General features: G+C 30.7%; 1 protein-coding gene across 5 annotated transcripts in view; it reads left to right on the top strand.

The window, feature by feature from the left end:
- The first annotated feature begins 6,105 nt into the window (after nucleotides 1-6,105).
- The window catches only part of LOC145246633 (uncharacterized), a 205,418-nt gene continuing 187,019 nt past the window's right edge, over nucleotides 6,106-24,504 (top strand). For 4 of the 5 annotated variants that reach the window (XM_080108314.1, XM_080108319.1, XM_080108316.1 and 1 more), the window contains exon 1: nucleotides 6,106-7,314. In XM_080108314.1, the coding sequence (XP_079964440.1) occupies nucleotides 7,295-7,314 (20 nt within the window). In that variant the 5' untranslated portion in view covers nucleotides 6,106-7,294. Of the gene's footprint in view, nucleotides 7,315-14,003; nucleotides 14,147-24,504 lie in introns of those variants that run through there. The other variant, XM_080108315.1, reaches the window with a different exon arrangement.

Genomic DNA, 24,504 nt, shown 5'->3' with positions numbered 1-24,504 from the left:
CTTTGGGTCGGAGGGATAATACTTTTAATAAACATCTGATTATCATCGCACAACGTTGATGTCAAGTTTGAAATTCTTAAAACTAATTCTCATCTTCTATAAATCGTTTTTTAAGTTACACTTTTTTGTTAAAATCTGTTGCCAATTATTTGAAACAATTTCCTAAAATTGCCATAAAAAGGAAATGCTAGATGATCTTACCTCTTGTAGAGCGCTAGGGTGTTGCCATTGTGGCCTGTGGCAGGCACAACCAATTTAAGGGAGATAATTGATAGCCAATAACTAAAACATCGAAGCGTTTGCCGAAGAATCAAATACTCTCTTTTCGTCGACCCTCTGGTTACAATCAAATTTGACGATTCTGCTCAGTGATAAGACCATTCTCCCAAGCATTACCTACCTTTTCAATGGTGGCAATTGGGTTATGTCCCACTCCTTTCCAGATTGAGGTGTGGGTTGTTCTCTCTGATATTAAAAGCTTGCTCCATACCCCTCGAGGACGTACTTGTAGTTTCAATACAGTCCCCCCTCATAAATTAAAGCTACACTTTGTGTTATATTCCACCCTCGTAGTGAAGTACTTGTTAACTGTGATTACTTATTCTTTAACAGATGTCACTAGTTTTATTTGACTCGTTTTATTTGATTTGTCATATGAAAAGTTACACAACTTATTTAAATTACAAGAAACAGCGGTAATCTTGCAGTAACGTTAACAACCGAAAATAAACAAGACATAAAACAAATAATTTTATTTTCTACTCATCTCTACGGCAATATTTTATGGGCAATGGAAAGATTTATATATATTTAGAAATAAACTTGCGCATTAACTCTATTCGATTGCACACTCATAGCATTCATTAGTTTCAACAATATTTCATCATATTTATTTGTTAATATTTACTTCTATCTATATTTGTTATTACAAACATAAAATAATGTTAAAAACAAACTCGTGTATATATATATATATATTGTATTGAAAAACCCCTTTTTGCTATTTATTTAAAAAGAAAATACAACTTTGTTATATATGGGTCGTGGAATTGCATTCATCTGCAAAAGATCTAGTTAATTTGCATATTCTTTTAAACATTCATTTTAATTAATTCCCTATTAGTTTTTTTCTGTTTTTTTTTTTTTTTGAGATGATCATCTTTAGTTAACTATTACGTGTAATTATATTTATGCAGATATGCTACATGATCTGTTCTTGCGTAATATTTGTGTAAAAAGGTTATAGTAAACAAACCTCTTTCTATATATATATATATGTATGTATGCGTATTATGTTGAAACATTTTGCCTACCAAACTCCTGTTAATTTTTGGTTTACAGACATGAAACTTAATATATAGAGTATTCGAACATTGCGAAACTTGATATTTGGGTTTTAGCCAGGGAAAATCGACGCAAAAGTGTAAAAATTAAAAAAAATTGCCAGGTGAAGATCGAATGACGTCATTACGATTATGCATGCGTAACGTAATAGCTATTCGTTCATGTTTTAATTTTTGTCCTTGCAACAAACATGTCTTCATAGCTCAGGCATTAACGGCAAAGACAAAGTAAATCGTAAGGTAAACGTTTTGGTTTCGATTCTTGGTGATGGCGCACGAGTTATTTATTTTTCAAACTTTTTAAATCATTACTATATATTAGGTCCAATATAATATAATAAATACGAAATTGGCATTAATAAAACATATCACATCCAAGCGTATTTTACGACCGAGCAATGCTGAGAGACATATATACATCAAACAGAAACGGGTTGACAAAATTAATTATAATCAATCTGAGTTTTGTTTGTAGCCTTCCATATATTTTTAAGTGTAAACATCTTTTCATAATCCACATTCGTTTAAAGGAATCATGTTTAAAACTAATCAAAAATCAACGATAAATTTAAATTGCCTAACAACTATGCTTTTGAAAAAAATTTTTAGATAAGGATTTATAATCTATATATTGATAGGATAGCGTGTGTTTTCCATTGTGCGTGTCACACTTACATCCGAGTGACTGTCGTTTAATTGTTATGAACTTCCATTTCTTGTAATGAATACTTTTACCAAGAGTTCTTCATAAGTTTTGGTTTCGGTTTCGATTATAGCTGATGGCACTGAAGTCATCTATTTTTTTAATAAATAATTTTACCAAAAATTCTTCATAAGTTTTTGCTTATAGCTGAAGGAACTCAAGTTATATACACACATACATTTTTTTTTCATAAGTTTTGGTTTCGGTTTTGATTCAAGCTGATGCATTAAAGTCATATGGGTTTTTTTTTAATTTTTGAAATCTCAGCTTTATAACATAAAAAATCGATAGAACATTAACTCTATAATAATATATACGAACTCTGCAAGAATTATATAAATAATAAATCATATTTTAATAAATAAATCATATTTTAATCATATAAATAATATATCATATTTAAGCATACTTTACGACCAGGCTACCCCCGACGTCCATGCTAGCTTTGATAAATACTTTTGCAGTTTTAACAAAAGAGCTATGATAATACCAGAACACACTTATTTACAGAATGTTAACATCAATAGATTACATATGAATGAGTTCCCTGTGGAATTTCTACAGGTCCCGCTAGTTTATATTATTTATCCTGCTATTCTCATCCATGAAAGTTTTATCCTTTTGCGAGTGTTATTTGCACAACGTTTTGGCTGATATAAAAGTACTGGGTAAAATTCAGTTGTAAGTGCTACTCTTCTGGAAATTGAAGGTTCGATCCTCAATGGGATCCTAATACAGTTGCAAATTACTAAAAACCTCTACAAGTTCACGCTATCCTTGTGGATTAAATTAAGGGTTCTGTTCGAAACTCCATGTAAATTCCGAGTTCGACGGCAAGATTTCAAGTTTGACAAGATACACTTGAAGGTCGGAGGTTACATCGGCCGAAATGTGGAAATAGCATTCAAGATGAGAGCGATAGTCTGAAGAATCCAACTAATGCAAATGGCCTACAACTAAATAGGAATAAGTAAAAACATTTTTTTTTTACATGATTTTGTTTTTATGTATAGAATGAATTGATTAATCTGTTGTAATGTTATACGCAGATGATTTGCGATTAAGTTTCATGGATTGTGATTTTTTAACACTTACCTTTTTACTTTTAATGTTTATTTAGTGATACTGCCAGTAGCTAATCAGTCTACTAACCAATTCTTTGTATTAATAAATGCGAAATGGTTAACCTTTCTTTTTAGTTATTTTATTAAATCACATATTTAATTGGGGGGAGGGTAGCATTTAATTTTCCTTACATTTGTCGGCTTTAGAAAAAACTTAATCAAAATCAACTATTTTGGAATCGTAAAGTTTTCTTTTAATTCTGCTACTTAGTTGAACCAAACAAAAGGTAATATTGATGTGTTCGAATAAAGTGTCTGTAAACTCCTAATTGCGATTAAAATACAAATAAATAAATGTTTGAAATGGTGTCGCAGACGTTTATTACACGCACTTGGTCATCCGTCAAAAACCACCAGTTGAACGCATCTTGCATAGTTTTGTAATTAGATTATTAAAAATGCAATCTGTAAAAAGATTAAATTCCCAGCAGTTCATCATGAATAACAGGACAGCTTATTGAAACATAAGAACAAAATAAAATGAACTGATCAAATTGTTCTGTACTCGGTAGAAATCCTTTTCGAATATGTAAATTCTTACTATTGCCTCATCGTTTGTCACGCTTTTCAGGGAGCGTGATAACGGACACATTAAAGACTTTGTGTCTAACTTGGCTTTCTAGTGGGGCGTCAAGTAAATAGAGAGGGCAAGCGTTAATGTAAGCTTCATTTAGAAGCTTTTTCTTCGCATTTTCACGCATACTTAAAATCACACCATAGAAAAGCGTAGGTTGTTTTTAAGTGTTAAAGTAATAAACACTCAAGTATGTATTCTTCAAAGCATATTCATTGCATTAGTTGTTTTAAGTATGTTTTTTAATGTTTATTCTTTTATGAACTTTTTGTAAATGAAACAATTTTGATCAACGCTTTTCTGTCATTGAATGATTTTAGTACACTGAAGTTATTGATAGCGCGGAAATCTCACGAGATAATCTGTTATTAATAATTAAAAAAATATATATCCTAATATATCGTGTGTGCGTGTGTGTTCTTGCATATACTAACTTTGGTAAATAAATATTGCATCTTCTTTACTACTAATCAAATATTTATTGAAATCATCAATAAAATTAGGAAAAGTTCATTAAAATGTTAAAACTCTTATTTAAAAGAAAATTTATAAGCATTTTGATTTTTTTCCCACTAAACTCTCTACCCGGACAACGCCGTGTAAATACAGCTAGTATAGAAGAGAATAACGATTTAAAAAGTGAAATGTTTCTTCGATTTTATTTAAAATCATGTGTTAATTTATGTTTTGTTATATACACTGTTTGCTGTGTTTGTAGTGTTGAAGAGATTCAACTGGTTTGTAACGATATAGCTCCTCACGAGGATAATGTTAGACTCTATATCACTTTGATATGTAGAACAAAATTCAGCTCTCCAAAAGGAATACTCTGAATTAGGGGGGGGGTGCCTGTCTTGAAGGATTTATCCACATCTGACTGACGACGGAACATATACTACCCTTTGGTCTCAGCACGAAAGGCCGTTAACTTTGTTTTCTATTTATTTCTCTTAATTTTCACTTGATTAAAATTGAAACAAGAAAATCCATAAAACGACGTTACGAAACAAATGTAAACAACACGAAGCTGCGAAACACGGACACCAAATTATCAAAGTTTTAACAATGTTTTTTTTTTTGTTTCTAGTAAGAATGAAAAGAATGAACGTTAATGTAATACTCATGTTCAATATTTTATTATCCAATTTCGTAGTCTTATTTTTACACCATCACCAAAAGAATGTGTTCAAAGTTCAAATAAACAGACCTATGTTTCTTTTTTGCTAGATGAGTATGCTTACTAGCATTAGTGTGTATGAGGGTTTGTTTTGAAATCGAATACAAAGATAATTACTTATAGTTTCGTTTTCGATACGTCGAATAACAAATAAGCCGTAAAACATGATAACTGCCAAAAATAGTCACAAGTTTAATTGACAATAAATATAATTTTTAAATTTTACTTACTCGGATGTTCATGGTAAATATTTTTTAAGCCTTGTCCTGACGCGTAAGGTCGATTTTGTTTCCTCTTTTCCCCATTAAACTTTTAAAATAAGTAAAAGAAAATTATACGAACTGCGCCATGAAATTAAAACAAATGTTGAAAATTTGTAATTGTAACGCCCTTAAAATGTATGTGTGTTGTCAACTTTTCAAAATAAACCTTTACTTTTTAAATAGAAAGTGAGTGTAAATAATAGATCTACATTAGCTATTCGAATTTAGAGCTACGAAGTTGGTAATTAATCGTTAAACTTATGTAGTGTATTGTCGAAGGTAATATATATATATATATATATATATATATATATATATATATATGAGAGAGAGATAAGTAGTGGTTGTTAGTGTTGTTTACGGACATTGTCGATCAGTCCAGTCACCGTAAATCTGTTTAGTTTTTTCTTTTATTTACACACAAGTCATTCTATATTACTAATGTTGTCAAAATCCTCGCATAATTTATATATATATATATATATATATATATATATATATATATATATATATATTGTAGATTCTCATTGTCATTTTGCCCATGTGTGTGCATTTTGATAACTATACCTTTTTGGCTTCTTCTGGCTCTTCATAGATTTAGGTATTTATCTGAGTGCGTACGTGTATATGTGTGACTGATTACGATACACAATGATAGAAAAGTCAGAGTATATGTTCCCTGCCTGTCCACCGTCATCTCACCGGCGCTGCTCCTTTGCCTGTTCAAAGAAGCCATGTATGTTTCGAACTGTGTATGTGTAGACTTACATTTTTACACAGTAATAATAATGTTCGTGTGTATGTATGAGATAATATATATACTGCTGGTCCAGGATCATTATGACTACTACTACCACTACCACCGATGGTTGCGGTGCTGCTACCAATTGGTCTATTGTTGTTGCTGCCACCACTACTACCACCACTACTACCACTACTTCTATAACAAGCCAGTATTGTCATCTTGTTCTCTCTCCCTCCGCTATCTGCTCAGCTCGAGCTCGAAGAAGTAGAAGAGCATCTAGGTAATAGTTTAGGTTATGAGGGTGGCCCTGGTCCATAACCGTTCAGGTTCCTTCACTCCGTCGAGGGGCGAGAGAGTATGTGCACGCGCTTTATACTAGAGAAAAGAAAGAAGGGTAACAGCAGTTTTCACTTCATGGTCCAACTCAAGACAACATCAACTCCGTGTTGGCAACCTGGAGGAGAAGCTGGCTACTGAGCGGCTGTGGGTCCGGGGTGTCCTGCTAAGGTCGTCAGGCCCCTGGTCGTTGTTGTCGGCGTTAGTGGCAGCTCTTGTTGTTGTCGTTGTCGTATGGTGGGCTGGTCTTGCAACAGCAGCAGGCTGCTCCTTTGTTGCCTTGCGGGCCTCACCTTATAGACTTTCCCTTTTTGATGGCTTCACGTGGATGATAATTCCTTTTGGCTTAACTCAAAAATGCGGCTTGGATTTCGGAAGAGTGCATAGTGAGTGGAGAAGGGGTGTCGGGTTGGCGGCTAGGGAGACGGTGTAGTAGTAGTAATAATAATAGTAGTGGCGGAGGAGGAGGAGGAGACGGAGGCAGCAAGTTGGCCCCAGGGAATGGTGAAGAGAGGATGCAAAAATAACGCCGACGACGACGACAACAACACCGTCAAGCTAAGGTAGCAATCATCATCATCGTCGTCGTCGAAACGGCTACTACAGTGAAAATGGACTGGCACAATTCAACTCGCCTCTAGATTTCTTCTGTCCACCAAGATAAAAACCATTTTCTTCAACGACAACTAGTAGAAGGTCCTTCTGGTTGTTGTTGGTAGTATTGCATTTTTTTGATCAGCATCATTACTACTATTACTACTACTACTACTACTATTACTAGGTGTACGTGCAAGTGCGCGCGGGTGAGTGTCGTCGAGTAAAAAAAAAAAAGTGGAAGAAGAAGGAAAAAAAATCGGGATAAGAAACTACTAAGTTTTCTACAAGAAGAAGAAGGCGCGCATACAATGGACAGCGCGTGCTGATCTCTCTCAGCACTGGCACTTCAACCTTAATATACCAACGCTGTTGTTACTTCTACTTTTAATCCGCACCAAAATTATTTTTTAAATCCCACATTACAATACCACGATGAATGGATTATACATGGGGTAAGCTTACACATTTTTTTTTTTTTTTTTTACTCAAGATACTTTTTATCATGCGTTTTTTTTTTTTCTTTTCTCGCTTTGATTCTCCAGTAATGGACACCCCGGGTCCAGTTGTCCAAGACCACTGACTCTGGCCCCTTTTTGTTTTTCACTTTATCACCCTGCCAGCTGCTGTTGGTAAAAAATAAATAAAATAAAATAAAAATACCCATGTTGTTGGTATCAGCAGACAGGTTGCAGCATGGCACAAATTATATAAAAGAAATAAATACCTATCATCACTTCAACAACAATAACAGACACTTGATTGGATTTTTATGTATTCACGTGAATTGTATTTTGTATTGCATTTTTTGTTAAAGAAGATTGTCCTTTTTATCATTAGACTTTGATTTAGGTTTTGGTTTTGTTTCTTTTTTTTTGGGGGGGGGGTTCACTATATTTTTTTTTTTTTTAATCTTCAATAAACTAAAAAATATATTTGCCGAAATTAATATTTGTCCTTAATCTATTTTAGTTAATATTCTTTTAACTGTTCTGTCGACTAGTGAACTGCCCGTTTTTTTTTATTTATTTATTTTTTTTTTATTGGTTTGAGTTTTTGCATTGGAATGAACCCTTGCAGTCGAATAAAAAAACTCATGCCGGCCTCGGCTATCCCTGACCCATGCTAGTTTCTCGTAATTCTCCTTCCTCCTTGTATGAAATATTTCAGTTTTTATCTATTTTTTTTTTTTATGGCGATGGACATTAGTACCATCATAAATAAAAACATAAATCATATTTTCATACAGCCATATTTATTTGGCTATCCTAATCTTATTCGTGATTATTTACTAAAGGCGGGCATTTGCTTATGTGTCCTCTCATCCGTTTTTGTGTTTATCTTTGAGTGATCTAATCTTCTGTTAAACTTTTTATATGTTTATTTATGTTATCCATTCGTTGAGCGAAAAGATAAAGAGCAGTCAGCAATTTAGTTACCGGATTAACATTATCATTATGTAATCACAAATGTTCATGACGTTTCATTAAAAAAAAAAAAATATTTATTTATTTATTTTTTTTTTTTTTAGAGATTTTCTTGCTGGACAGACAAAAAAAAAACAATTGTTTAAAATTGAAAGATAAATAAATTGTTTTCGTTGCGATCGAGTAATTCGTCTTCATTTCAACAATTTATTTAATGGTGTTATTTGACGCTTACAATTTATGTTATGTTATTCATATTTTGTAGACCTCCAAAAATGAGGTATTGTCGATGAAAAGAACACGGTTATTTGTCAATCCATTGATGCATGTAATAGAGGCTATATATTTAGATGTGATAACAATGCAATTATTCATTATTATCGATGGTCAAATGGTAAAAAAACTAAAAAGAATAATAAATATTGAGTCAAAGATTGTTTTCGTTCATCGTAATTTCATACATTTGTCACGGCCTGTTTTCGTGAATTTTCATAGATTTCATCGTGTATTTGTTTCTATCGTCAATGAAAACACGTGCCGAATTGAAAGTCGCGTGGCATTTTGATATTTCGATTCAATTTATAAACACTAAACTTGCCTGATCGATACAACGATTTCGTCTTGTTTCGTCGTTCGCTTTTGTTAACATTTCGTAAACCTTTAGAAAACCGATGTCGGTTGCGTTTTTTTTTTTTTTTTTGTTTTTGTTTTTTTTCATTAAAAACTTATAACTTAGTGAAAAAAAGTAATTAAAATATCACGTTTACAACAATAATAAAATAGAATTAAAATCATCGGTTTAATTCTTCCCTTGTCTTTTATTTTTAATTTAAACAAATATTCGATTAATAGTAAATAGTTAAAAGTTACGCATAGACGAGAAACAACACTTATCTCTTGACATCTTGATAATAAGAAATTACTTTTTGCAAATTTCTTCGTAAAATCTTAGCTTTTGATATTTATAGTGATTTGATCATGATTGTTTTGTAAATTCCATATGAATTATGGATTATATGTATAAGTAAAATCTATTAAACCATAATTCCGTGTCGATAAATCCGTTTTTATAGATAAAAAAAGAAACCAAAAGCATTATCATATCCTTGAAATTGTCAAATATTTCACATAATATAGCTGTCTATATTTTTCGTATCTTAAAGTTTGAATGTTACAATATTAATAAAAAATAAAATAACTGCGTGGTATGACATTCAGTCATATTATATAACACACACACACACACTCTTTCGGCTAAACCATTTTCCCTTGCCACCATCATGATGACCACAGACGGAAGGACACGTTTGTAGTTTCAATTATTTCAAATTCTGCTTGCTTTGATCTCATTGATTTATTAAATACGCACAAAACGATAAAAACAAACTCTACTAAAAAAGGTCAAGTTTACAGTCTACTAAAAAAAGCCAACCTGCGATTTTATTTAAAACGAAGCCTAAAATGAATCTTGACCGCAATTAAGAAAATAAATTAATAGTACATTTATTTATTTGTTCTCTTTGCATCGGAAATAAGGGTTTTAAACAGTACGTTTTAATCTTTATTTCGTGGTTTTATTAATTTATTCATCCATTGCATTTTTATTTTCATTCTAACCTTCATTATAAAATTCCCAATTATTAAAATCTTTTCATTTTTAATTTTCATTATTCTGAAATAAAATAGAAGCCTTTTTTTTCTTATTTATTTATTTATTAATTTATTTTTAAATCTATTTTAATCTTCGCTCGTAGTTTCACAGGGGAAAAAATGTCTTCGGGCACCGGCTTTGTTTTTTTTTATTTTTTGTTCCAGCCAAATTCCTTATTTTTTCCCCATCCCTTATATCACCTTCTTTACCTCTTCCCTGTCCAGGTTTTTTTTCCTTCCCATTTTTCAAATATTTGTTTTTTGTTGTTGGCATGTCCGGCCAATCCTTCTGCAACATCTCCCCACTCGCCACAAGGATGACGGTGTTACCATGGATGCTGCTACTGCGATGGATGTTTTTTATATTCCTCTCCTTCGTTCTCATCTTCTGTCCCTTACGACATAACATTTTTTAGCACGGACAGTTTTTTTTTTCACTCACTCATATCCGCACGAAAAAATATTCTTCCGTAAAACGCATTATCAAAACACGCGGCGTTTGAAAACAAACTATTGGCAATATGCAGTGCAGAGTAATCCCTTTTCTAAACTGTTTTAAACATTGAAAACAAAACAATAAAAAAATAAATAAAACCTTTAAAAATAAAAACAAGAATAAATGGGTTAATTTTTAATGACCTTTTTCTCGCCAAATCTCATACCGAGTTGTTATTATTATTTTTTTTTTTGCGTCTGCCGCTCCAAAAAACTAAATAAATGAATGAATAAAGGAAAATTATCTAAAACATTAAGAATACATGAAATTTAAAGGAAATCAAATATTGCTAAACTATTTTGTTTTATGTATATTATCTTAACAACTTGCTTATCTAATCACACTCAAGAACTCTGATACAGCGAGACAAATGTATATGTGGTGTTGGTGTGTGTGTATGTAATATATATATATATATATATATATATATATATATATACACATGGCATAAAGCTAAGAATTTTAACTGATAAAAAATATTTCGGGGATTTTTCAAATCTGAACTTATTTGAGTAGTCTGGTATGTTCGAAATACATTATCTTGTGTATATTTAGCTTCCATATTCAAAAGCCGCTCTATTCTGAAATATTTCTTCAAAAATAGATTCACATTTTTATAATCACATTTCATAATTTAATCGGGAATTCCGTAAAGATTGAACTTGAAATCAAAGAAGACGTTTGATGTTTATCTTCTATTTTCGGGTGATTATTAATAATCTTATGGACTTAATATTTCATTTTCACACGTTATTTTCACATTTGTTAGACGTTTACAAAGTTTGCTGCGTAGAAACAACAACTTTGATTATAAAAGAGTGAAGTATTCAAACATTTTAACATTCAATTTTTTGTTTTGTTAAAAAGTAACTGGGTAAACGTTTTTAACATTTTAGTAATGAATAATTTCAGTAGTTTTTTGTTTGTTTTTACTTAATGTTTCACATTCTTTGCGTATTTCTGTACAATAATTATGACACTATAATGCTTAGTCTATATATATTTGTACCTGGTACAACTTTAGGTGGTGTTACTGTTGTACTTGTACCAGTCAGACGTCCCCAATATTCGGTCCACCAACAGTGGTTTTGTTACTGTGTATGGCTGAGGTATGGCTCCGTTCAGTATAGGAGGTACAACCTTTACCTTCTATGAAAAGGGGTTTATTGCGCCTTGGACTCCTTTACTGGGAAATGACGACGAAATTGCGTAGGTATTTTTCTTGTAGGTTAGAGTGCATTTCACTTAGTGCGCTGGTTGGTGGTACTTATGCAAAATACACTCTGCTTAAATAATTATTACTTAGAAATCCATTCTTAGCATAATTTTTTTACTTGGTTTGTACTTTCACTTAACAAGTTAAGCAAAAGATACCGTAAAAATTAAGTTTAACTTGAAAATCTTATCTAAAAGAAATAGCATGGTTCAATTCTGCATAAGTACCGCGACCGCGCTGGCTTTTCAAAACTCACCTGACCTTGTGTCCAATCTCACACAGAAATGTAAATAAATATACGTTTTCCATTTCTCCTTAAGTACATAATAATGATTGCAATCTATTAAAATCTATTTCAAATAGCCAATGAACCAAGTAGTTTTTTTTTTTATTATTAATATTTCCCATCAACGATGTTAACCCGTTTAGAGTGCCCTCTATTTGGGAGAGCTAGATTCTCCACTTTAAACTGACATGTCCAACCTTACTGCAGTGAAAAGAGGCAGGTAAACAAACCGGGCACGGGCTGTAATGAATAGAGTATGCTTCTGTTTGTATTAAGACCATTCTCCCAGGCATTACATTTGAGAAGAGGTGCTACTTTTATTATTGTTGACCCCCTCCTCCATCGGAGAATGGTAACGGGATTTTATGCTAAATTTTACACTAACCTAAGTGCCCTGTTTTGGATTCCTTCGTTGTAAACAGATCTCGTGTTACATACGCTCCTCCTCCTCCGTGTGGAGAAAAGCTTAAATATGTTCGCTGTATCTTTATTAAATTCAACTGATTTTCATATGAACATTAAAATTGGCCTTCAGATTTAGGTTGAAAATGATATTTTAAAAATACATGAGAAAGAAATAATGTTTACTTACATTGAGTTACTTTAAAAAAAAAAAACATTGTTAAACATTAGTAGTTGTTGGTTATAGCGTCTCATCGTCACTTGTTTCATTAATAATTGAACAAAAGTGATTATTTTCCTATGTTTTAATTGCATCTTATAAAGTATGCATAAAGATAATCCGTACATTTGTTTTTGCTCATCAAAGAACATGTTTTTATTTGGTGTATTTACATTTCTACAATGTTACTAAATGTCACAATGAAACTTTCGTGAAAAAAGAAAACTTCAAAGATTTGAATTCTTAAAAACCTACGAATGTTTTTATTTTGTAATACGAATGAGAGAGCGAGACTAAATGATTATTTTGAAATTATGTTTTACAGATATTCGATCACCTTAATGGAACTAACTCCAACTTCTCAGTTAAATGATCTAACAATAATCTTTACATTAATAACATTGTGTAATCCTTTCCCCACCTTTCCGTAACATACATTATTAGTTTTTATTTACTGTTTAAGCGATTGTTGAAATTAAAAAAAAAAAAAAATGCTATAGCGAATGTACTAAACGTAATTTTAGAAAATGTTTTATAAAATCTGGTATTAGATGAAAAAGAAGAAAAAAGATTTGTGACCCTTCGAAATGTGAAAGGGATTTGAAAGTACTTCAACTATCAAATAGTAAGATATTTCTAACTTTGACATTTTTAGCAACTGTTCATGTATTCAACGAATAAACGTAATAAAAAATGATTAAAACAATTTACTTAAATTAATTATCGTTTTCTGCAAGTTCTTATTTACTTGCTGCCTCACAAGAACAAGATTACACGCATGGTCGTTTTTTTTTTTTTATTGTGGGGAAAAACCAGCTTCCCCAAAGGATGGGGGGTACTTTGTATTGGAACAAAATAAAATTGCCGTATTCTAGGATTTCCCCTTCTACTAACCTAAGAGAGAAATGAAGAATTTTGTTCCTAGTCAAGTGTACAAAAGTTGATACAATTAATAATTTAATGACCAAACGATACCGTAATAATTAAATTTAACCTCCAAAATCGTATTTTCAAAAAATTAGATAATTTGACACCCAACCCCCCTTCCCCCCCTTAAAAAAATAAAGCGAAAAAACACAAATGAAAGTAAAAATACCGCCGGGCATTGCCAGGTAGGTACGATGAGCGGATTTAATTTTTTTTGGAAAGTTAACAACGAAGTATTTTTCTGAAGTTCTTTATTGAAAAAAAAACCCATTTCGTACACATGTCTCGACGTAAACTTTTACTGCGAATAAAAAAGACAGTGAATCTAAGTGTGCACGCAGATGCATGTACTCGTGCGGGGGAGGGGTGGTGTGTAGTGCGCGTGTATGAATATGTAGATATCATCATCATCATCGTCGTCGTCGTCGTCGCAATGATAGGTTCGTTCTTTTGGTATTGCACATGCACGTCGGCCCGCCTGCCCCCTCCCCTCTCTCTTTTTTCGCGTCTCTCTCTCTCTTTTTCTTAGACCCGCCCCTCTCCCGCACACGCACTGTGTTTGAAAGGGGGGCACGGCCCTTGGTCGTCTAGTCGAAGGCAATTAATCACAACCCTTGAAGCCGCTCCGATCGGACGCATTCCCCCAACAATGCTCTTGTTAAAGTAAGCCACTAACATTTTTTTTTCATGTTTTTATGAAACAATAAGTCATCTTTACGGATATTTTTTTCAATCAAGTTTAATTTCTCTCGCCCACTCACAATTGTACAGTTTTTAACGATCTCCTTTCCTCCTTAAAACGGTAAAAAAATATAACCGAACTGCGTATTTTTTTTTTTTTTTTTTTTTTTTTTGCCGAAGTTGTAAAATTATTTTTTTTATTGTTACTTTTCAATCCATTTATATTTGTCCTTTTTTTTTTTTTTCGTGGAAAATGAAAATAGGTTTTTTTAATATTTTCACACTTATCATAAATATTATTAAACTTAGCATTTGTTTATTTTTTAATTATTTAAATTTTTTATCGAATAAACTTTGCTGGAAAATAAAACGAACTGAATTTATTTGCCGATCATTTCGATAAAAAAAAGCAAAAAACAAATATATGCACAGGGGAAAGTTATTAGGTTTTTTTCTAACACTTTGGAACAATTTATTCCTAATTTCTTAAAGTTAATAAAAAAAAACATTTTTATACATCACAAATTAATACATCGAACTTTAACCCTCGATTCAAAGAATGTATTAATGCGAAGAAGTTCAAAAGTTTTTTGGGTTTTTTTTTACTTAGCTTTCTGACTGTTTTTTTTTTTTTTTTTTTTTTTTTTCAGTCACGGATTTTTTTTTTTTTTTTTTTTACTTTTTCAATAATGACCGATATTTCTTCCTTTCGTAACTAAGGCTTTACAAAGTCTGTTTTTGAATCTGAAATCCTCAAGTTGACAGGTTAAAACAATTTATTGCATTTCTTTCAAATACAAAAAAAAGTATCATATATATAACCAGTTCAACACCTTCATTTTTTATTCGGTCGTTTTTCTTTGCCGTTTTTCATCCGTATTTTCTTTTTTTCTGTTCTGATCTTAAACTTGTAGTGAACCATTATACAACTAAAATACTTTCCTTTTTTGATAACGACGAGTTTTTCAGCGAATGGATTTTCTTCGATTACATCGGATGAAGAATAGACCGATAAAAGTTTTTTAAGTTCAGCAATTTTCGGATTAATGTATATTTTTTAATCTTTCGGTCTGATACGCAATTTTTGTCAAAAAAAAAAAAAAACGGTCAATTTTTTTCTTGTTTAACTTTGAAGTATGAATAAGTTTAAATTGTGTAATTTTGCTTTTCTCAAATAGTTTCTTATACATTTACTATTGAATTCAAAAACTGAAGATTCCATTGCTTTTTTGAAAATGTGTTATATTTTTCCACTATTCTTCTATTTGTCGGCTTGTCATCGGTCATTTTGTTTTAGATCAAATAAAACAACTTTTAATCTATTAACTCCTCTAAAAAATAGCTAGTGTCTGTTTACTGCGCATCTGTTCGGATGTTTAAACTTAATTTAAAAGTAATTTGTGACTAGAATTAAAATGTAAAGGTAAATATCAAGACAGTTCACCCGTGTTTGTAAATTAAACGAATGCGTCCATCTTCAAAAGGACCTATATTTTTCTTATATATATATATATATATATATATATCCTAATATTTAACTTTTTTTTTTTTTCATATTGATCCCCTTAGCAATTTAATTGATTTACGTTTTATTTCGAAACAAATTAAAACAAAAAAGACAGTTTTAATTCTTGGCTCGGATCAAAGTGTAGTATTAATTCTGTCACCGGTCAGATAAGATATTCTTCTTGACTAGTTAATTTTGGATGTTGTTTTTCTTCTATTCAGTGTCTCTTTTTGAGGTTTCAGATATTCCCTGCATAAAAAGTAATAACCTTGTGTTGAACTGTTCCTTTGTTGGAATGCAAGTGAACATTTTTTGTTTTTTTTGGCTCAGATAAATACCTTTAATTCGATAAGTTCATATATACATCTTTTGTGATTGCATAAATACTTTTTCACTCTTATCATTTTTTTGTCTTTTCACCGGACACGATTCAAATCGACACGCTTTACAGCGAAAATAACATCTCGCGTCAATGTATAATTTTCTTTCAACACTATCACGATCATGTGTGCGCATAAGTTTGATGTTTACAAAGTGTATATGAAAATAGTACATGAATAAGTTTCAAGAAAAAGAACTTTTTTTACGGTGAAAATTTATTAAACTTATCCAATAGTTTTCTATCTGATTAGTGATACCTCTTGACAGGTCCCCTTCAAAACAACAGTTGTAAATCTATGCGCTTGTTAGTGCACTTTCATATAAATAGTTTAAATCAACGTAATTATAGATCTTTTTCTTTTTTTGTGATTTAGTGTGAAGGAAGTCATTCCAATGTGGAACAATTAACAGAAATGAATTTTGTGTTTAACAATAAACTTACTAAAAATCTATTTCACTTGCAATATTTGCAATAATGCTATATTGTTATCGAATCGATTTATTGTAGTGAACTTGTCTTGGCAAGAGCTTTTTTTTTTTTTAAATTAAGGAAAAGTAAAACATTTAAATTGATATCAGAAAAAATAAAACATAAATAGTGTAGGTATTTCCATCGAATTAAAACAAAGTATACTTTGTTTTAATTCTTTAGAGTATTACTTTGACAGAGCTCTTTGATACAACATAGGCGCTTACGAACGTTTGTTTTCCTTTGTTTATATAACACAAATGAATAATACTACTTTTACGTTTATAAACTTAATTCCAGTCGGAAATTACTTTTGACTCGACAGTTTAATGGCTTCAAAATCATCAATTACGAATTTTGAAAGTTCATGAAGTAAATGTGTCGAGCATTTTTGTGCGTGTTATTAACGGATTAAAATGATGTATTAGCTAGTTTATTATATAGCCTTAACATACGAAATTAAGAAGCAGTTTTGAAACCATTAAATTGCCAAGTAGAATTTAATTCTGGTTTGAATTAAATTGTTCTCAAGAACAGTGGAAAACATGCATTTGTACGCGTTCCTGTCATATAAAAGAACTGACATATTCTGTTCTAGCTTTATTTCCTGTTATTTGCTCATTGTTATTCACACAAAACTGTTAATTATTGTTGGATTTTAGAACAAAATTTCTTGGTCCATTATTTTTTTTTTTTTCATATATATATAATAGAGAATTTGTTTTAATTATGTAACTTATTCAGTCATATTGCCTTTTTTTCTGAGCATCTTTTGAATATTTTGCTTTCAAAACTCTTTATCCACTCCAAAAATCAATTTAGAAATATTCAAAAGTCACTCGAAAGCTGAAAATTTCCAAATAGTATTAATTTCTAATCTGTTTTCTTATTTTATTTCAAGCGAACCAAATTGAAAGGATATTTTATCATTTACACAACAGCTGGGACCATTCTTTTTTTTTTATCCTATAACTTCTTTACTTTTAACACATTTACCACTGATGTTTTAGTTTTAACGACTACTTAGTTTAGGTTTAAGCGACACGGAGTAATAATGACCTTTAGAATGTCAGTGTTTATTCTCATCATTAAATACAACACGGAAGTGTCATCATCTTTTGATGTCGATAATTAATCCTAGTTAGTCTAGAGGATTTGATTTCAATGAACATTCTATCATTTGTCTTAATTCTAATGTTGTATCTAGTTTTTAATTTATTTATTAACCTCTATGTGAATAAAAGTGATTGAATTTCTGTACGTTTATGACCCCCTATATAACTAAACGTTTTTTTTTTTTTATATTTTGATTATCTATTGAAATAAAAAGACATTCAAATGTATATCTTAAAAAGTCCTATTTAAGTTCACTAGAATATTACATTTTAGTTATAAACAAGTTAGTCATTTTAGTATCTTAATAGTTGAAAAAAAAAATGAATTACTTCGTGATCTTTCTGAATTTGAAAAGAATTTAAACTGTTGTATAGAAACTCATAACTTTTAAAACTATCAGCAAATTCCTCAGATTACAACTTTTGGGAGCTATTGACATGCAACCATTTTATAAGCAGAGACCAAACAACATTATATTAACAAAAATTAGCTATAGTGTTATTTGAATTCTAAAGGATATTGTAATAACATTTAACTGTCAAGATAATATACATATAAAAATGTTACGGGAGGGTTGCGAAAGAAAAATGAAAGTAGAAATACCTCCTTGTCAAATTCGGTTATATATATATATATATATATATATATATATATATATATATATATAACTGTAAACATTCTCTCCAAACATTAGTCATCTTTCGTACTTTCTATTATTTTTCTCTGCAATGTAAAAACGCTGAACAATTATGAATGTTTTAATAACAAACCAAAGACATTTTTATTATACGCATTAATGTTTTAATTGTTTAAACTCTTTTTAATCAATTTAAGTCAATTTCAACATGAGTAACGTTTAGTTTTTAATAATAAAAAAAAAGGTTGAAATCTCATCTATAGGTTAATGTTAATTTATGCTATGATCAAATGTTTACTATTACGGTTATTTTACCAATAAATATTAAACCAATATGACGGTTGCCCATTTTATTAGTGAAATAAATTACATTTGTAAACATTAAAAAAAATCCAGATTTTATTTTATTTTTTTTTTTTTTGGAATTGTTTCCGCCATTACAAAAGAAAGAATATAAAAACGTATAAGCGTTTCTTAGCATTTTTCGTGTCCGGTTAAAAAATGAATACACTTGTCAAAATCAATACATGTTGAATGTTAAACGTAAGCATCAATTGTACTTATTTTTCTTGGGGATAAAATGTAACCCTATCGTTAAAAAAATAAAAAGTAAAAAATCGTGCTAGTTTATATTGCTTGAACAAGTACGTTTGCATTATTCCGTGATTTCCTATTAAATTTTACTTAATGAACATCCTTTTACATCTGTTTTTATCCTATGATGAAAAAAAATCACTTTGTTGTGGGATTAGAAAAAAAAATCACTTTGTTGTGGGATAGAAAAAAAAAACTGTCACTGATAATCTAATTTCGTTTTTGTGTGTGAATTCTGACATGTATTGAACTGACAGAATTCTTTCACTAAAATATTTAAAACTTTTATTTATATATATTTTGTTTTTTACAATTAGCTTTACGAAATGGGGCTAATTTTGGTTTCCCCGTACTGTGTTTGTACAAATTAGACCTAACAATAATTATGACAATTTCAAAAATATTTAATGTTATGTTACAAAACTATCAAAATTATTTGGACAAAATAGAAGAGAAATTAGGGTAATAAAAATAAAATAAAATAACCTCGTATATTATAAAAAGAATTAATTAGAAATATTAAATTCTTCATATAAAGTTAAAAAAAAAAAAAAAAAAAGCGACAATGTTAAATTTCATATCGAAAAACTTTCACGTTTTCGGTATTATGTTTCTAACTTTTTATGCAGTGCTAAATCTACTGTGAAAGATACTTATAACATTGTGTACAGATAAACTACGAGTAATAACTCGCGTTAAACTGCTCCACTGCACAGCGGCTTCTTTTACTGGCATTTTTAAGTTTAAACTTTTCTGCGTTTAAGTCAAACATTTAGTTGAGAATTTTATTCCTATATACTTGCCTCCTCACGAGAGCAGAGTTAGACACAAGGTTGGATTTTAATGTGGGGGGGGGGGGGGGGGCTGGACCCCCCCCCCCTCCAAAAGGGACACTCTGGATAGGAACAAAAATAAAAATGTCCTCAGTCTAGAATGATTTCTTCTCAAATGATCGAGTACAGAAAAGGTGAAGTGTAGTATCAGAACAGATATTGCACTTTGCTCCTAGCCAAAAGGTCCAGAAGTGCGATATGTTGTTACCGTTCAATAGATAACCCTAAAGATGCCATGTTTCGGTAATTTTTAGATAAGGATTGATAGTTTGTATTTGGTTATTATATAAAAACATTATTATAAAATTAGTAATACTCCACATCTTGACAAGACTTGATTGCTTCCCAAACGCATATTAAAATTGGGCAAATAGACCTATTGGCCTAATGTTGTATGACAGTCTTTTGGTTGTTGGAAGTTAGATCCTTATTACTGGCGATAATAACGAAGGGTTGAAATGTGAATATAATAAAATAATACTGTTATTTGAAAAGTTTAAACATTTCGCCAAATGCTAAAACAGACCTTATTAAAAAAAAATCCCTCTTCGGCATCTGAAATTTAATATTTTCTTATTCATTCAGATAATTTTTTGATTTCATACCTGCATTATAAAGTGATTTTTAGCTCCAAACTTTTCTCAACCTCTCATTATTGTTTTCCAAGCTTGCTAGCACCCCGGTTTTCTTCCTGTGTGTCGTCTGCTTTAGCCTAACAACTTGAATTGATTAAGATACATTTTTCAAATCTGTACTATTCTTTTTGTAATTTCACCTAACATAATAAATAAGTGCTTTATGCACTCGTGTTACTGTATTATTTTTAAATAGTATTTTCAAGTTAAATTAAAATTTCACGATATCTTTTTTAAAGTTTTAGAAGTAACACCCTCCTTTCCCCATGTTAAGAATGGCTTTCAAAATAACGTTATAATTTCAGCACTGTAACATAACTGCATAAGTACCAATAAAATATATAATTGAATTTTACTATCGTATTTAACTTGAAAATCCTACCTAAAAACTATCGTGGTTTGTAAACTCCAGAAGTACTTTAAATCTTAAAAAAAAAAAAATCTAACTAAACCCTATACTACTATGAAACCGATTATTATTTACTTGAATTATTGAGCCTTTTCTAAAACAATTCATTTGTTATTGTTCGTTTTTTTTTTTTTTTTTTTTTTTTTTGATGTGTCAAAATCAATATCACAAAAGCAAAACAAAAGCCATCGAATTACAACCGATTGAAGTGCACATTGATCGATGACTTACATTAACCGCGCGAAGATGTACGCGTTTCTTGGTCTGGAATTGTTGACGTATTTAAGAAAAAAGTTTACAAGTGCAAACTTTGGTCCTTTGTTTTACAGTGATTCGTTTTACTTTCAAGAATCTTTAAAAGAAAAAATGTTACGCTAAAGTCGTAACGTTCCTCAACTCAAGAGTCCGTTACAATTACTGGAACTGTTACTAATGGAAAACAAACAAAACCACATTTTTTATATATCAAACAAATTTAAATTAAAGTGAAAAGTGAAAAAAAAAAGTTGTTTATTGTTACTGTTATTCTAATATAATAAATTTGTTTGAATTTTTCAAATTTATTAAGACGAATGCAGAAAAACTATTCTAATTGTTAAAAGATTTGCAATACCTATAATAAACCTTGGATTTGTTGAGATCTTTTATAAATGAACTTTTTTTTTCACTATTAAGCAAGAATTGGTAATGATGTTTATTGCCTAGATTTTTATACAAAAACACACTGAATCTAAAGTATTCATTATCAAGAAATTTTTGTTGATTCTTTCGAACAAGATTCGCAAGAAAATCTTTTTCGTTGGTTCATAAGAATTTAGGGGCATAAGAACTATCGTTGACTAAAACAAGAAATGCTGATTGCTGTTCTAATCGACCGCTCAAGTCCTTTACTTTATTTAATTAAAAGAGTTATGATTGGATGTTAGTAAAAAATAAGAAAATAAGAATGTATATCCGACGTTATTCACATGTATTATTTAAAGTTACGTTTGATCAAGAAAAGCACTCATACATGATCTTGTTTCGTTATTTTATTAATACTGAGAAGAATGCACCGTTTTTCGTTTAACATTACATTTTAAATGAATAAAACAAAAACGTACGTTAAATTTTATGTGTTAATTAGTCCAGATGTTTGTTTTATTTTGATTAATCGGACAATTATTCTCATCTTGTGTGTTATTAGAACAACGTTTCGGTCGCAGGGACGCAGGGCACAGCGACCGAAACGTTGTTCTAATAACACACAGTAATAATAATTAATAATAATTGTCCGATTAATCAAAATAATACAATCACATTTCCTCTAAAAAAAAAAAAAATCAGAATTGCATTAGCAGTTGATTGTTTTTAAAATAGGATTTGTAAGAATTCGTTTTTATTATTCTATTATTTTGATTTTATTTCAATAAATAATATACATTAAAAAAAAATCAGCGTAAACACACACGAGATGTCTGGTAATTTTTTATACATATCTAATAGAAAAAAAAACTACACAAAGATTCCTTATTTTGTACAACAATCAGAATTTCTGAAACATTAATGCAATAGTAGTTGATTATATGTTCCTATTTATTTGCATCCTCACGAGGGCAGTTAGACACAAGGTCGGTTTTTAATGTGAGGAAAATCTTGTTCCCCAAAAAGGGGCACTCTGGATGGGAACAAAAATAAAAATTATCTCATGTTAATCGTGTTTACCTGGATTGATTGTTTAGCATTTTCTTTTTTCAAATAATTGATAGATTTGGTAAAATGTAAACGTGCCTTGAATTATTCATTTCCTTTTTTTCTGTAATCTACATTGATGTTTATTTGACTTAGGAAAGTGTTAACTATTTACTTTATATGTATGTAAAGGTATATGTTTAAACATTTCTCAGTGAATAAAAATCACTTATCTCCTCTTAGCGTAGGTGCCACTTTTTTCCTTGTGGCTTCGTTAGATGCAAAACAGCATAGACTAAGGGAGGTAATCAATCGCTTAATTTCTTTCCAACACGGCATGTTCTTGGTTGAGATATTGCCGGCTTATAGAAAAATAATTCAAAATATAGTCATGTTTACATCATCACACACGCACGCGCATGCGCAAACACACACACACACACACACACACACACACACACACACACACACACACAATTTTAATAGGATTTATTAAAAATCGTTTTAGTTTTCCCGTATTTTGGTTTGGATTTCAATGAATCTTCAGTTAATAGTAAATAAAATATTTAATTATGTATTGAGCAAAGTTAGGTAAATGTGAGAAATAATTGAGATTTTGTTAGTCTTATTAATACAGATATGATGAAACGTTGGTATTTTTACCATCACAACGATTGTAAGCTAACCCGCCCCCCAAAAAAATAGATTCTAATTTTTTGATGTCATGTAAACAGCCTGAAAACATTATCTGCACAAAGAATTTAAAATTTAGATTTTACATGAGATCACTTTCCCATATAAATTTAATGTAAAAGGAGCACCCACTTCCTGAGCAGTTAACGGTAAAGTGAGACATATAAACAATTTTTTTTTTCTTTCGAAAATATTCTTAAACAATCTTAGGTATTTTTTTTTTACGAGAGTACCCAGCGTAGTATAAACACTCCCAACAACCCCACCCATGTTAAGGACGGCTTTCGAAATAAACACCAACAACATCGAACGCCGTTCTTCTGAATTGAATTTTGTGTATATTCACTTTCAGCTACATCGCTTTCTTCCACTTTTTCACCGTTAAAAAAAAAAAAAATTATTTATGTGTTTAAATTTATTTTTAAAACACTAAAAAATACATTGGATAAGAAACAAAATATTCCCTCTCCCAAATAGTTCTCACACTATTTTTGTACGCACATTAAAAATATTAAAATTTTGCACACGCTAAATTGATCTTAAAAAATACGTCCCTCCCAAATATAAGCATATTTACCCTATCCTCCCATTTCGCGCAAATTCATTGACACGCGCGCACGCACGCACACACACACACACACACACACACACACACACACACACACACACTCGCACGCAAGTACGTCGCTATTTACCGCTAATTGGCCAGGAATGGGTTGTTCATTTTACTCAATTTATATAGAAAAATGATACTCCACTCTAAAATATTTAATTTAAAAAAATCGTTTCTTTGCGGATTTTTTTTTTTTTTTTTTTTTTTTTAAGTTTACATGTAATTGTCCCTAATAAAATCTAATTTATTAATATTTTTATTTTTTGTGGTCACTACGATAAAGTTTATCGAAGCATTTATTGGAGCGGCAGTCGGCACTCTGCGCTCAGTAATGCAGTAATAATGCAGTATGCACTAATGCAGCCGAAACGAATGGAAAGCATGCGTTTAGTTTGACTCAAAGTAATCATGTTTACAATGAACAAATTATTTTTCTTCTTTATTGTATTTTTTATTTCAATAAATATTGGATTAATATAAAAAAAAAAGTAAATAAATAATCCAACGTTTAAAATTGGTATAAGTGAAAGAAAAAAAAAAAAAAAAAAAAAAGACGCACAGACCCGATATCTTAAATTCTGATAGTTTAAGTTAAAAGATGATTGAAATATGTTTTCGGTAATTCCCTGTGTTTTATTATTTCCAGCTGACTACAAATGCGGTCGTCTCCTTGTCCGATATAAACAAGTTCTTGTTGACCCCCTCCCCATAACCCATTTCTACCCCCGTTTCGACCACTAACTGTTAATACGCCGTTCCCGTTGTCTCAGTGACGACACTCA

This window comes from Euprymna scolopes, chromosome 24, assembly GCF_053919585.1.
Source record: "Euprymna scolopes isolate OS-2025 chromosome 24, ASM5391958v1, whole genome shotgun sequence".
NCBI classification, from domain to species: Eukaryota; Metazoa; Mollusca; class Cephalopoda; order Sepiida; family Sepiolidae; genus Euprymna; species Euprymna scolopes.
The sequence above is the reverse complement of the archived record's forward strand: the minus strand, read 5'-3'. Positions and strand labels throughout refer to the sequence as shown.